Here is a 13,426-nt window from a genome sequence, read left to right as displayed (position 1 = left end):
TTTTTACAAAAACCAACAATCAAATGTTCGGTTTTCTGCTTAGAAAAAAAGAAGACAGGTCTACATCAATACATCAACAACTGTTTTTGTACATATAGTTTATGAGAAAATGAGGCATCTAGTTTCTGTTGGATCTGTAAACCTGTAATTCATTTATTGAAATGCTTATTAACAATTAAGAGTATTTTTTATATATTAATATATAATTAATGATATATTGATTAATACACACATTGAGTACAGTCTTATTGTGATAAAGAATTTGCAATATATTTTTTACTCTAAAGTAATCTGGTTAGATGCACAGCAGTAAAATCAATGGCCACATTCACCCAGCAGGTGGCAATACTCAATTTAGATGTTTAGCTTAAATTGGATTTTTTTTTTCTTTTCCTAAAATATATTGTGGAAAGATTGAGGTGATAATTATTATTATTAATTTATTTATTTATTCAAGATCACTTTTGGCAAAAAGGAAGCCATTATTTTAGGAAGATACATGAATTTCCCGCCTCTGACTTCTTCTGGTGCAAAACTGAAAGGTGCGTCTGACGTCAATAACGTAAAAGTCGGATAAAATGGGACATTACCAATCAGACAGCAGATGCTTTAAAAACTACAGGACATGATATGAAGTGGCTCAGATCGGAATTGGGCCGAGAAAAAGTTGAACATGGGGAAATTTTTATTGTTTACTCTCTTTCTGCCCCCTTACAGATTCAGGGATGATCTTATTCATTTACAGATTGTGAGAACTTCTTTTGTATATCTCGATGTAGAAGCAAAAAAAAAGGATAAAAAGTGACAATTTAAACATCAGAATGCTTCAAAATCAACTTTATTGGTGCAATACTGGGAAACATTTCCAAAGTTCTTCATACAAGTTTACAAAATTAATGTTTTAAGACCTACTAAAACAGAGCAGCATTTTTAAAATGAACATAAATGTAAATATTCATCCTTTAAGTAACTTCATGTAAAGACGTGAGTCAAAACATGCCATGATGCAGACAAATCCGAGGCAGATCGTTGGATCCATAGAGATCATGTGAGCGCTCCTGGAGTACAGTACAGCTGATAAACTGTCCTGCTCAGAGCTGGACCCAGATTTCTGAAACATAAATTATTAAACATGTTTAATGTTCCTAAATTAGTCGCTGCGCATTCTGTCTGGATCATTTCTAACCACCTCTAAGTCTCACAACAAAAAAGAAAGCTTCAAATAAAAATCACTGCAAACCTTTTTAGTTTTCCGTATCGAATGCAGGAGAGGAGTTTCTCTTTCTCAGATTCACTTCCACACTTTTCATAAGCTGCCAGGAGACTGAGGAGGGAAAAATAAAAGATGAACAGCAGCAAATTAAGGATAAAATAGAACAAAATCCAGACCAGGGAGGCAGTTGAATCCTCATCTAAAGAATAAATAATCTGCCTTTTGATTGGTCATGACTGTCACCATACTGTCAGTTTTATATATTTTTGATTCGTTTCTGTTATCGGAAGTTGAGCATTTTTCTTCTTCTATGGTTTTGCTTCCCTTTTGATTCGCAGATTTTTCTCTACACAATCTCTCCTCACGCTTTGGTCCATTTTTCACTCATTCATTCTCAAATGGTTTAAAATGTTTGAACACCAATACCCTGCTGTCTCTTTAAGAAGTTATTTAAAGGTTTTGACATACCTGTGGGGCGTGCCGTACTGCTCCAATATGGCGGCTGCTTTGTGTCCAGACAAACCGCTGATCTGCATCAGCTGCCTGGCAAACACTTCCCTCACCGTCTGACACTGCAGAGGAAGAGGATGTGTGAGTTTACAAACAACAAGACTAACTCCTCTTCAGATCGTTGACAATGTGACGGTTTCACCTTGTTTTTGACGGCGCCGTGGTTGAACTCTGCAAAAGAAATGAGGGAGCAGGAGGGGTTCCCGCTCTCCTCTTCATCGCTCGGTACGTCTCCCTCAAGCTCCCTGGAGCGACAGACCAACGTTTGGTTCTGGGATTAAAAAAAGGTAAAAATAAATAAAAGCAAAGTTTATTTTACAGGCACCCGTCTATTCATGTCTTATATTGTTTGTTCTGAAATGTCAATTTCCCCTCTGTGGATTAGAAACGTAAATTAATTAATTCATTCAAAAAAAGACGACAGAGTTTAAAGCAGCTCATAAATTCAGGGCTTCATTATTTTTCTCCACAGTTAAAGACGACAGTAAGATTTTGAACTTTCAGGTTCTTTCATATGCAGATATTTGTAGTTAAAATGTTGGATTTCTACAAACAGATAAAGGCAGAAATCTAGAGCTGCAACTAATGATTGTTTTAGTTATCGATTAATCTATCAATTATCTAAACTGATATCTTGTCAACAGTATTTCAAATCTTACATTTCCACTTCTTAAATTAGCATTGCCACTGCCCTTCTCTGTCAGACTGATGGCATTTACATATATTTCTATTGTTTGTCTTGTCTATTTGTTAAAAACAAAAAGAAGCGAAGCAGACAGAAAGATGCTTGTTTAACTGAAAGTGAAGAAGAAAGCATGTTTTATCAGTTTGTTTCCCACCTGGTAGAGTTTGCTCAGGTAGCGGGTCATGACTGTGAGGTAGGCGGCCGACTCCCGAACGTCCTGGACTCGTTTTACAAAGAAGCCGTCAAGAACCTAACACAAAAAAGATTTAATAGAACAGCAGAAAGCTTAAAGAGTAACCCCAGATTAACTTTTTTTTTTGCAGATCAAGTGTATAAATTGATTCTTAACAGTTCTATCTTTATGTTTCTGTGCGAATTCTGACATTTTCATGCAACTTTGATGTAAATATTTGGCCTAAAGCAGCCTCAGTGCTGCCCCCTTCAGGCTGAACGGTGGCTACTGCAGCTGAATTTTTCTACCACTGCTGCTTCATAAAAGCCATAAAAGTAAAAAAACAATAGAAAAAAGTCACTAGATTTGAACACACACTTTAAATAAGTTTGACCTGAAATAAAGTGAATATTCAGGGAAAAACATTTCCATAATCTACGTTGCTGTGAGTCAGTTTCTCTTTGAAAGGCTTTGGAAACCTTGAAGCACAATAAATATTCTCAAAGCATCAATTAAATTTAAATAAAAACATGGCTTCCTCTTTAAGAAAACTTAAAATAGGTCATCATTGGGTTTTTCAGACAGATATGGATAAAAAATGGGCAAAATAGTCTGTATTTATGTTCATAATATAAAAACAAGTCATTTTTGTTTCTATATAGTTCAGAACTAACATAATAAAAACTTAATACTCTATTTATAAGCCCTGTTATTCACTATCTGTTACTAGAAAACGTTTAGTTTCAGTTTCTTTCTTCCGTCTCACCTGTGTGTTGACGATGGCCTGCTGCAGAGTCGCTTCAGGTAAACTCAGGTGAGCCGCAGATGAGCTGCTGCCCTCCACCAGGTAGATGGGCCGACGAAGTCCGCACCGCTTCAGCCGAAACTGACGAGAAAATCACAGTTTTAAAAACAGTTTACGCTCATTTATTCTTGATTACATGTTCACTTTAACTTGACGCTTATTTATTAGATGATTCCAAGACGCTGAGCTGAGTGTGAAAAAAATATCTGAACTTCTTTGGGAAACGTTGATGGATCCACATTCATCACTTCTGATGTCTGAGGTTTTAGGATTGGATAAAAACAGCTGGATTCACTTAAAATGTTTATTTTTTGTAAATCCAGACATGAACATACATTAATACAGATTTATTTGATAACGCTACACAAGTGCAGCTCATTTAAATACACCGATAGTTTAGTCAAACATGTAGAAACAACTTTAATTTGTTGAGCCAGTAAATAATTAGGAGGAAAACAGCCAATATAAAATAAATAATAAACTGACAAAACAATAAGATGAATGTATAAATAAACTTTCTTTCAAATGGTTCAGAAAGTGGAGGTAAGAATAAATATTAAAGCATAGAATTAGACTGAATAGATCCGCCCTTATGGATCACATCGTCACCGATACTCAATCTAGGTTTTCTTTCTAGGACCAATACAGATATTGATATCGGATCACTGCATCTCTAATGTAAATACTATAAAAGTTGATTTTTCCACATTTTTACGGTTCAAACTCGGTTTAAAACATTTTCATAAAACACTAAAGAACAGAATAAAACTTGAGTTTAACAGAAAAGAAAAAAAGAAACAACATTTTACTTTGGAGAAATATATTTTAGTGTTACCGGTTTTCAGAAAAACTCGGTTTCAATAAAAATAAACCAACTAAATGATAAAAAAAGACTCTTTGTGGGTTAAAATGTACATAAAAACAGAGATGGAGACAACATTCCTGTGCTCACCTTCTGCTCCCTGAAGCGTCCGTCGATGATGCTCCCACACAGGTCGTCCATCCTCTTCCTCTCTATGATGTAATCCAGGACGAGCTCTCTGGCTGCCGGCGCTCGCAGCCGACCTGGAGGCAAAGATGAAGAGAAACCAACACTAAACAAAGACTGAAGCATAGAGAGAATAATAACCTGCAATCCACTACTGACATCCATTTTTTTAGAAAACGGTCAACATTTTGAAATTAACCATTTTTAATTATTTTATTAATTTTGGGTTTTTTTCCCAACTAAAGTATTTCAGTCTGAAGAGACAGATATTTATCTTCTTAGAGAGTCATAATTTGCTGAGCTTCAGGAAGTGCATGTGCTTCAAACCAGTTAATCTGACGACGTTCGGCTGAAAAATTCATCACTATAAAAGCGTTTCGTATCAGTCGATATCGATAATTATTGATCTGTTTTCTTTGTTTGTTTTAAATATCTGAAATGCTGCCAAACTGGATCATTTTTATTTTTATCCAGTTTTCTCTCCGTGCCGTTGTTTTTTTTATTTTAAGCAGTTATGAGACGAAGTGGGGGAACTTCAAACTGCTGCTGCGGCAGCTACTTAACAAGTTGTTGCTAGGCGACCATTTGAGTGAGTTGCTAGGTAACTAAAGAGTGAGTGAGTCAGTTGATTCTACCAACCGCTTATAGCTTCATTCTATACATTAAATATTCAATTAGACGTATTTTGCTCTTCATTTATTGTCCAGCTCGACTTGTGACTGACGTAAAATTGCAAACATCGTTCCAGAATTAGTTTTTGTTTATATTTGATTTGTTTTTCCATATTCAGTAAGTACATAGACTTATTTTATTGTTAGTAACAATAAATATAATAAAATTATATTAATAAATATGACAATATTTACATAGCTAAATATTTTTTCTATTAAAAACTGAATTTAAAAAATTACTTTTCAATTATAAAAAAATGCTAATGCTTTTAAATATTCTTTTTTAAATACATTTTTTATTAAAATATTTTAAATTGCTATTATAGCATAATAATCAATATTGTGTAATAACAACAAATTATTTATTATTAAAATATTGTTATTTTTATTGTAAATTAATACAGTAACTTAAAAAATAGTGGAGTTGTTAAATTTTGCTCTATAGTTTGAATTTTTTATGTAGTAAAAATAATTTTAAAGTGCATTCTGAGTTCATTTTCGCTCTGGTGTTTCATGCGTTACCTGGAACAGGTGCGACCTTTTCCCGCGCCACCCACAGGAAGTCTCCGACGTTCAGCTTCCTGACGTCGAAGCCGACTCCGTTCCGCTGCAGCTCTCTGACGAGCTCCTGCTTCCTGTAATGGCTGCCGCTGCACAAACCAGGACGGGAAAAAAAAACATAAGTAATAAAACAAAACAAAAAAAATCACTTTTCTTTTCTCTTTCAGCTGCACAAACGTTCACAACAATGTTTCTCACCCTGTCGTCTCAATGAAGTCAACACACAGGACGACATCGTAGGTTCCAGGTAGGAGATAGTCTCTGTTTGGCTTCCTGCTCGTCGTCATGGTAACCTGTGTTTTCCCCGGTAAGGACAACCGGCCGGCATCGCCGCTGGACTGAGTTTCACCGGTGGCTCGTTCTGGCAGACTCTCACGCTCCTCCTCATCATCACTTGCGGTCAGATCAACCACGGCGTCGTCCTCTTCGTCCTCCGGTCCAGCTGCTCCCCTCCTCTCCTCCACCGGGACGTTTCTCCTCTCCTTCTCCACCGATTCAAGTCGCTCGGCCAAAGCGAAACCCTCATCCGTCAGAGAATACCTACAGCAGAGAGAGACGCTGAAATCTACAGGTTGCCATGTTGAATCCAACTCTAGTTGGTTTGTCGCTACCAAGGATGCAAAGAAACTTTTACAGTGTTTTTATCCACTATTCAGTAATTATTACATTTATTTAGAATAAATGTTGCCTTATAGTTTGGGATTTTAGTTGGAATTTATTACTAGACAATATTTTTTTCATCACAATTCATCCATTAGATTTTAAGAAAATGTAACATTTTATATGAATCACATCATATTTTATTTTCACAGTTTTTATGGGACAGTTCCTTTGGTCTGTTTCTATTTCCATGATGAATTTGATGAATTTGACTGACAGCCAATCAGAAAATGAGCATCAGAAAAAGATTTTAAATTAATTATTTTAACTTATATTTTAATTTAAAAAAATTATTGAAAAACAGTAAAAAAAATAAAAATATTTTTGAATTTTTTTCCTCCTCTTCCCTCTAACTTTCTGAGAAGGTGTCCAACGTGTGGGCCGCGGGCCATTTGTGGCCCTTTAAATAATGTTATTTGGCCCCTGACCACAAGTCAGGACGGATAAAACTTTAGACAACAGAATGGAGACAATTGATGACCAAAAAGTTTGAGAATTTTCTGTTTTTCTTTTAATAAGGTCACAATTCAAAGCTTTTTAAAAATTTTTGGATCTTAAATGATGTATAGATTTTATAAAAATGTTTTTTATGAAAAGAGATTAATAATTTTGCCATTTTTAATTTAATGAATTTTGTCCATCAGTGCTTTAAATTTGCCAGTTTTGACTCCCAAAACTGGCAGGGCCATCCCAACATTCATGTGTTGGAATGGCCTAGTCAAAGTCCTTTCATAGCTTCAGATATTCTGCAAAGTGGAATGAGCAAAAATTACCATATGAGATATAAAAACAGGCCACACTTTTCAGCTTTTACTCAAAAGCTCAGTGAAATGCGCAGAACTTTGTTGTTTTAATGTGACAAAATGTGTAAAAACCAAATGTTTTGAATAATTTTACTACAAACTGAACATTTAGGATGTAGTTTAGTAACCTGGCAGGATTGTGAGTCTTTATGAGCAGGTTTTTCTGGATCAGAGTGCTGACTGAGGACCAGGCAGTGTACTTGCTGCCAAGATCGGGCTGCAGACAAACACAAAGAGGGAAAGTTTTAGAGGAGACAGGCGGAGGAGCAGCAGCAGATCTCATGAAAACACTCACCACAGAAAACGATTTGTCACAGAGAGGCTGAGCTTCCGACTGCAGCTCCATCTTAAACATGTAGCCTTTACTGCCAGGTATCTACAGGTGGATAAAAGAGTAAAAACTGGTCCAGGCTCAAAGTATTTTAAATTAATTTAACAACAGAATGGTACCTGCTGCTGTCTGTAAAGAGCGAGCAATACAGCATATCCTCCAGATCGCTGCAGCGGAACGTACGCCCTCTTCTTCTTCTTCTTCTTCGTTCCTCCATCTTCTCCTCTGTCCTTCCCTGCATCATTTCTCTTTAACAGATTAATTACATGATGGCTTAATTTGAAGTTATAGCAGCATTTATATAATTAAAATTATATGTTAATTTAATTGTTGATTAAATTAACTAATTTAATATTAAATGTTTAATATCTAAATATTTAATTTGACATTAAATACTTAAGCTGAATATTTAAATTACGTAATTTAAATTTTATTTTTATTATTAAATATTTTTTGGATTTAAATAAAAAATATTTAACATAGTATTTTAAATATTTTAAGTATATTTAAAATCTTAATTTATATAACTAAAACGCATTTTAATGTCAGTGCATCAACAGAAAGCTGATTAAAAATGTTTCTAAGCTTCAATTTATTTATTTGCGGACAGGAGAGAAAATGGTCACACAGCGCCCTCTGGTGGACGGCAGAGGACATGCACCTCAATATTTAATATTTATCTCATTTAAAGCTTTTATTTCCTATGGGAGACGATTAGGGCCACTGAGAAAAAAACAAACAAAATAAGAAAGTCAGAATTCTCAGATTAATATCAGAAATCTGAGAATAAAGTCGCAACTTTGAGAAAAAAGTTGTTTTTTTAGTGGCCCTCATCCTCTTCCATATATTTCAAACAGTGTAAATTATGTTTTCCTATCTGTGTGTTCAATATTCTGTGTGCTTTAACACAATGTTTCATATTTCATCAGTCTGTGAACACTATTTTTCCCATTTATGTACAAATGTAAACAAACCAAAATATAAGAAAGTTGTTTTAATCACCTTCCTAGAAGGAGCCAGAGTGTTACTGCTGTTGTTGTTGTTGTATGTTCGGCCAGGAGGGGGCGCACCTTTGGGCAAGCTGTGTATTGAAGCGTTGGGACCTGAAAGTACAGAAGTCGGTAAGAAGAGAGAAGCAAGAGCTTCATTGTATTTGATGAAACATTTCAACCAGAATAGCATTTTGTACATTTTTATTCAGTTCCTATTAAATTTTTATATGTTTCTGTTAATATTTAGAAAATGTTGCTAGAATGTCCCTGTTTTAAACACTAATACTTTTTAAAATATTATTTTTCTTTGCTGTGATAATGTTTAATGTTTGATGATACAGAGGATGGAGCGTAAATATTTTTAACTACAGTGAACTCAGTTAAGCCTGCAAGCTTGGCTATGATTTAACATTATGTTTTCTTTTTAATCCACAAATCCATTTATCTCTTTGCCAACTATTTACCAAATCCATTCATTTATCTATTCATCTGTCAATCATATCTGACATCATGCATTAGGGCCTTTGCAGCTAGAAAGAGACGTAAATTTCCACCAAAAAACTTTTAGATTTTTAGATTAATCAAAACAGAAATTTCTAGAAAAACCTCAAAAATTTGCTTTTGTTTGAAAGTTTGTTTCAAAAATAAACGTTTGAAACTCAGAAATTTTAATGTTTTTTTCTAGAATTTTTTTTCGGATTAATTGAAAATTAAATTTGTTTCTAGCAAATTTTGAATTTTCAAACTCAGAAATGTCCGTTTTTTTCAAGAAAAGCTCTTAGCTTAATTGAGTTTTTTCAGGCAAATTTTTGACCTTTCAAACTCCAAAATTTTCACATCTTTTCTAGAAAATCTCTGACATTAATCTAAGAATATCAGAGTTTTTTGGTAGATTTACTTTTCAGTCCTAATACACCATCCTCCAATCAGTCCGTACTGCTTTTGGTCTTCCTTTCATCGGCCCGTGAATCCAACCATTCATCCCTCCACCTATCCTTCCATCCGTTCGACCATCTGTCCGTCCCTCCACAGACCCAGCCCTCGCCGTCTGTTTCTTACCGTTTTGTCTGTAATGTCGCTGCAGTTTGTCATCCAGTATTTTGCAGATTCCGTCTCCAAAGTTTTTAAGGATTTTTGCCTCTTTAGCGTTTTTTAGTGGAAGTGGATATTTATTTAAAGAGTCGATAGCCTGAAAGAAGACAACAAACAAAAGTTATTTGAATCAAATATTTCTGTGCAAACATCTCTTGCAATTTTACAAAAGACTTTGTGTTTGTAGTTATTCTTTTAAATAAATCTAAAGTTTTCATTTTGTTTGACAAAGAAATTACATCATATTATTTCTCTCTTTTGTTCTCACATTTTGTTGATTTTTTTAAATTGACCTACTCAGTTGCACATTTCTTTAACTCTAAATATCAAGTTTTTAATAACTGGACTGTATTTTTTTCTAATGTTATACTTTTTTATTAAGCTACATGCTTCAGCTTTCCTGTCATTTTGCTGCTGGTGTAGCTGAATTTCTCCACAGGAACAATGGAGGTTATATCTAATATTTTCATTCCCTCATTCAATTTTTGATTGTTTGCTTTCCTTTAAAGCAAACATTTGGTTAGTAATGCAAAAATTAACCATTTCTGAAAGTCTTGCCTTTAAAAAAAATGTTAACTTAAATCTAGCAAATAACGGACACAAGACCAGAGAAATGGATCTTAATCACGTCCAACAGGAAGAACTTTCCCCTAATGAGCCCGGTACCTTCTGGTAGGTGTACTGGATCTTCAGGCCTTTCTCCTTCGCCTCGTCTCGGAGCTCGGTGAGCCACTGGAAGAACAACGGGTTCGGACAGGGCGGCAGGGCGCGTTTCCGTCCGAACCGAACCGGCTCCGAACCGGGCATCCCTGTAGAAACCCAACAGGACACGGATACTAGCGGTAAACTCACTGAATAACGCGAGAAAAGAGCGAGGAAACACGGTTTAAATAAGCTACGCTAACATTTTAGAGTATTTATCTGAATGTTTTCGCAAAGAAACAACCGGCTGTTGAAGTAAATACCAGTAAAAACATACGTTTTATCAGAAAAAGTTCTAATAAGATAGTTTTGTGTCCGTTAATGTTGCTCACCGTGTTCTTTTCTTACTTACTAAGCTGCTGGCTGGCGCCTTGTTTTCAAAACGTACCGAAGCACTTCCTTATTGACGTCGGTCACGTGACCCACGGTGCTGTAGAGCGCAAACGGAAAACAGCGACACCAAGCGGTGAGGATGGTCTGATACCGCCGACAAAACCCGAAGATGTTTATATTTTCTAAAAGAAATACTCTTCTGGGTTTTTCTTTTTTATGGCGATGATGTTTTGTTGTTCTTGTTTTTACGTCTTTTTGTAATTTTTGTTATTATTCTGCATAATCTCACTCTAAAAATGGCTTATATGCTTAAAAAGTCTTTGATAAGGACCATATATGCAGTGAAAAATAAAATCAAAGGCAACAAACGTAGCTCAAGCATTATTTTTGATTTATCATTGAATATATTAAACTGAGAAGAGTTGTTGGGAACTTTTAATCAGTAATTAATTTAATTCACGGCTTCCTGCATACCAGGATGTGGTCTGTTGGTCTTAGCATCTGTTCAAACATGGCAAAGACAAGAAAACTTAACATTCTCATGCAGCAGATGTTATTATGACTTGTCAGAAAGCTGTGACAAGAAAACCTAATAAGTTAAACATCAACAGTCAGATCAAGTGATTTGAGTTTGTTACATCATCAACTGCTGAGGATGTCAACGTGCAATAACAAAAAATCACCTGCAAAAAGACGACCTGCCGCTGAATATGCAACATAGACTGAACCATAATCCAGGAGTTTATCCAGCATTTAGGACAATAGGATGTGTCATTTAAAATTGTCCAAACGCCCAATCAGTGCAACAATTTCCTCAGAAATGGGCCACACCCAGTATAAGAGTGGGCAGGTCGCAGTTTGTGTTTTTGTTTTTTTTGATTTTTTAATATTCCTTAAAGCGGAATTTATTTTTCTATCACTGACTACATAAAATTATATTAAAGGTTGGATTTTTGTAATTTTTGAGTTTAATGAATGAATTATTTATTTTAGGTCAAAGGTGTTCAAAATGTGGCCTCGGGGCCATTTGCGGACCCTGGACTGATTTTGTGCGGCCCCTCAGGCCCTAGGCCACAATTCAAGGATAAGTTAAAGAAATTAGGACAAATACTTAAAAAAATATTTTTTTTCCATTTTGTCTCCAAAGAGTTTTTGCGGCACTAGTGGCTCGTATTTTTTGTGACAGTAGCAGACAGGAAAGAGGGGGAAGACACGCGGCATTTTAATGCACCTAAATCTGCTGGTAATTACTGTATTAAAACTTGGCTAAGTACAGCAAGTGTTTTCAAATTAAATCCTGTTTTTCTTGATAGACTAAATATTTTTTTCAGGTTTCTTTTACCAAGCCTAAATTAATAAGAAAACTATAGTTGCCTTTCATTTAACAAAGAAAAACGTGCAAAAATTTTGAATCTATGAAAAAAAAAATCACGTTTTTGGTGATTTACATTTTTAAAATAATATTTTTTGACTCTAAAGTACTTCTGAGCTGAAGATTTTGGTCCATGTGACAAAAAGTCTGGACACTGCAGTTTCTGTCTGCTATTGTATGTTTTGCAGTTTAAAATGACACAAGAAAGAAAGTCCAAGATAATCAGAAAACCTTCTGGAAACATCAAGAAAACGCTAATTTCATAAAAACAGTGCATAAACCTGATTAAAATACATGACTTTTGAATGATTCCATTATTTTCTGACACAGTCTGTGTCTGTTACCTTTCACAGACCGTTATCCGCCTGGGTTTTCCTCCTGTATCCCCGGGCTGACAGCAGCTGGAATCCTCCGACAAGACTCGACAGGGATCAGGAATCCAACCTCTCCCCCCAGCCGCAGCCCTTCTTAGACACACAGTCAGTCCAAAGCTTGGCGAGAAGCAGGAGAATGGGAGGAAGAAACTCAGGAGAGACAAAGACAGAGAGAGAGAGAGAGGGTGAACGGGTTTGGGGAGCAAGAAAAGAGGCAAAATAACTCTTCACTTTCTCTGACTGCAGACCGCCTTGTCAAACAAGGAAAAAAATTATTCTTTGCTTCTTTAAAATAACTTTAAAGGTGACATATTATGCTTCCTTTAACAGGTTAGGATAGGTCTATGGTCTATCCAAAACATATTCATTACATTTTTCTTTGCACAAAATCATTCTTAGACATTGAGATTTTAGTCTGATCAGTTCTGGTTTAGGGGCTTTGTCACTTTAAATCCAAGTAAGCTGCTGCTGGCCACGCCCCCAATTCAGTGTTTATGCTCACACATGAAAATAGCAACAAACTGATGCACTAACCACAGTACCTCTTTGAAAAGCATTAGTAGAGCCTGCTGCACAACCAACAAGAATGCAGCAAATCGTTTAAGGATGCAAGACAACAACAACAAAAACAAAAACAGCATATAGAGAGACGGGAAAACAAAACAAAACACATTCAGCTACAGTGCATAGTCACAATAAACATAAACTTATAAATGACTCAAGTAAAACAATTACACATCTGCAACTCGACATACTGGGATCTATCAAAGTCTTAAATACATTCAAAACAAAACATTTGTCTTTTCCAGCAGCCATTGTACAGTGCATTCAGGGGTAAAACCAGCTGACCAAACATGCTGGAGTTCTAGTTGGGTTGCTAGGTAACAGGCTGGGCTGTGTTGTGGTTGGAGTTGGGTTCTCGACACCAAAAACATAATCCTGTTGCCAAAAAAACGACTGGGTGGGTTTTTTTAAGCAATTGCTTTTAGAGGCAGTTGTGACCCAAATGGAAGCATAAAAATGTGCAAAATGTGAATTTTGCATAAAAGATCCTCTTTAAAGTTAATGTAGCCTCTGATTTCTTGACAAAATGGTTCAAAGAGGCTGGATGTTTTGCAGAACCACATTTTTATCGCAACCTCAACTGAAAGCCAAAATATGT

General features: G+C 35.6%; 1 protein-coding gene across 2 annotated transcripts; it reads right to left on the bottom strand.

The window, feature by feature from the left end:
• Positions 1-831: 831 nt before the first annotated feature.
• mus81 (MUS81 structure-specific endonuclease subunit) lies at positions 832-10,608 on the bottom strand. 2 transcript variants are annotated; one of them, XM_005813854.2, is made up of 16 exons: positions 10,518-10,608; positions 10,150-10,292; positions 9,451-9,580; positions 8,402-8,502; positions 7,519-7,647; positions 7,364-7,444; positions 7,197-7,285; positions 5,804-6,145; positions 5,567-5,694; positions 4,338-4,450; positions 3,347-3,466; positions 2,563-2,658; positions 1,866-1,994; positions 1,682-1,785; positions 1,241-1,324; positions 832-1,111 (listed from the first exon to the last, which is right to left on the bottom strand). In XM_005813854.2, exons 2-16 carry the CDS (start codon positions 10,288-10,290, stop codon positions 1,045-1,047), a joined length of 1,854 nt encoding a protein of 617 aa, XP_005813911.1. In that variant the 5' UTR covers positions 10,291-10,292; positions 10,518-10,608; the 3' UTR covers positions 832-1,044. The 2 variants fall into 2 exon arrangements, with proteins under 2 accessions (XP_005813911.1, XP_023201626.1); XM_023345858.1 differs by having other exon boundaries at positions 10,538-10,588.
• Between the last annotated feature and the right edge of the window lie 2,818 nt (positions 10,609-13,426).

The sequence above is a fragment of the Xiphophorus maculatus genome, chromosome 14 (genome assembly GCF_002775205.1).
Source record: "Xiphophorus maculatus strain JP 163 A chromosome 14, X_maculatus-5.0-male, whole genome shotgun sequence".
NCBI lineage: Eukaryota > Metazoa > Chordata > Actinopteri > Cyprinodontiformes > Poeciliidae > Xiphophorus > Xiphophorus maculatus.
This window is presented reverse-complemented; position numbering and strand designations above follow the sequence as displayed.

Bases quoted from the DNA above. Each gene is read 5' to 3' on its own strand.
- mus81 (XM_005813854.2), bottom strand. From the start codon at position 10,290: ATGCCCGGTTCGGAGCCGGTTCGGTTCGGACGGAAACGCGCCCTGCCG. The intron at 1,995-2,562 runs GTGGGAAACAAA...TTTTAATCCCAG, and splicing joins ACCTGAGCAAACTCTACCAG to AACCAAACGTTGGTCTGTCG. The intron at 1,112-1,240 runs GTTTGCAGTGAT...TTTATGTTTCAG, and splicing joins CGATACGGAAAACTAAAAAG to AAATCTGGGTCCAGCTCTGA.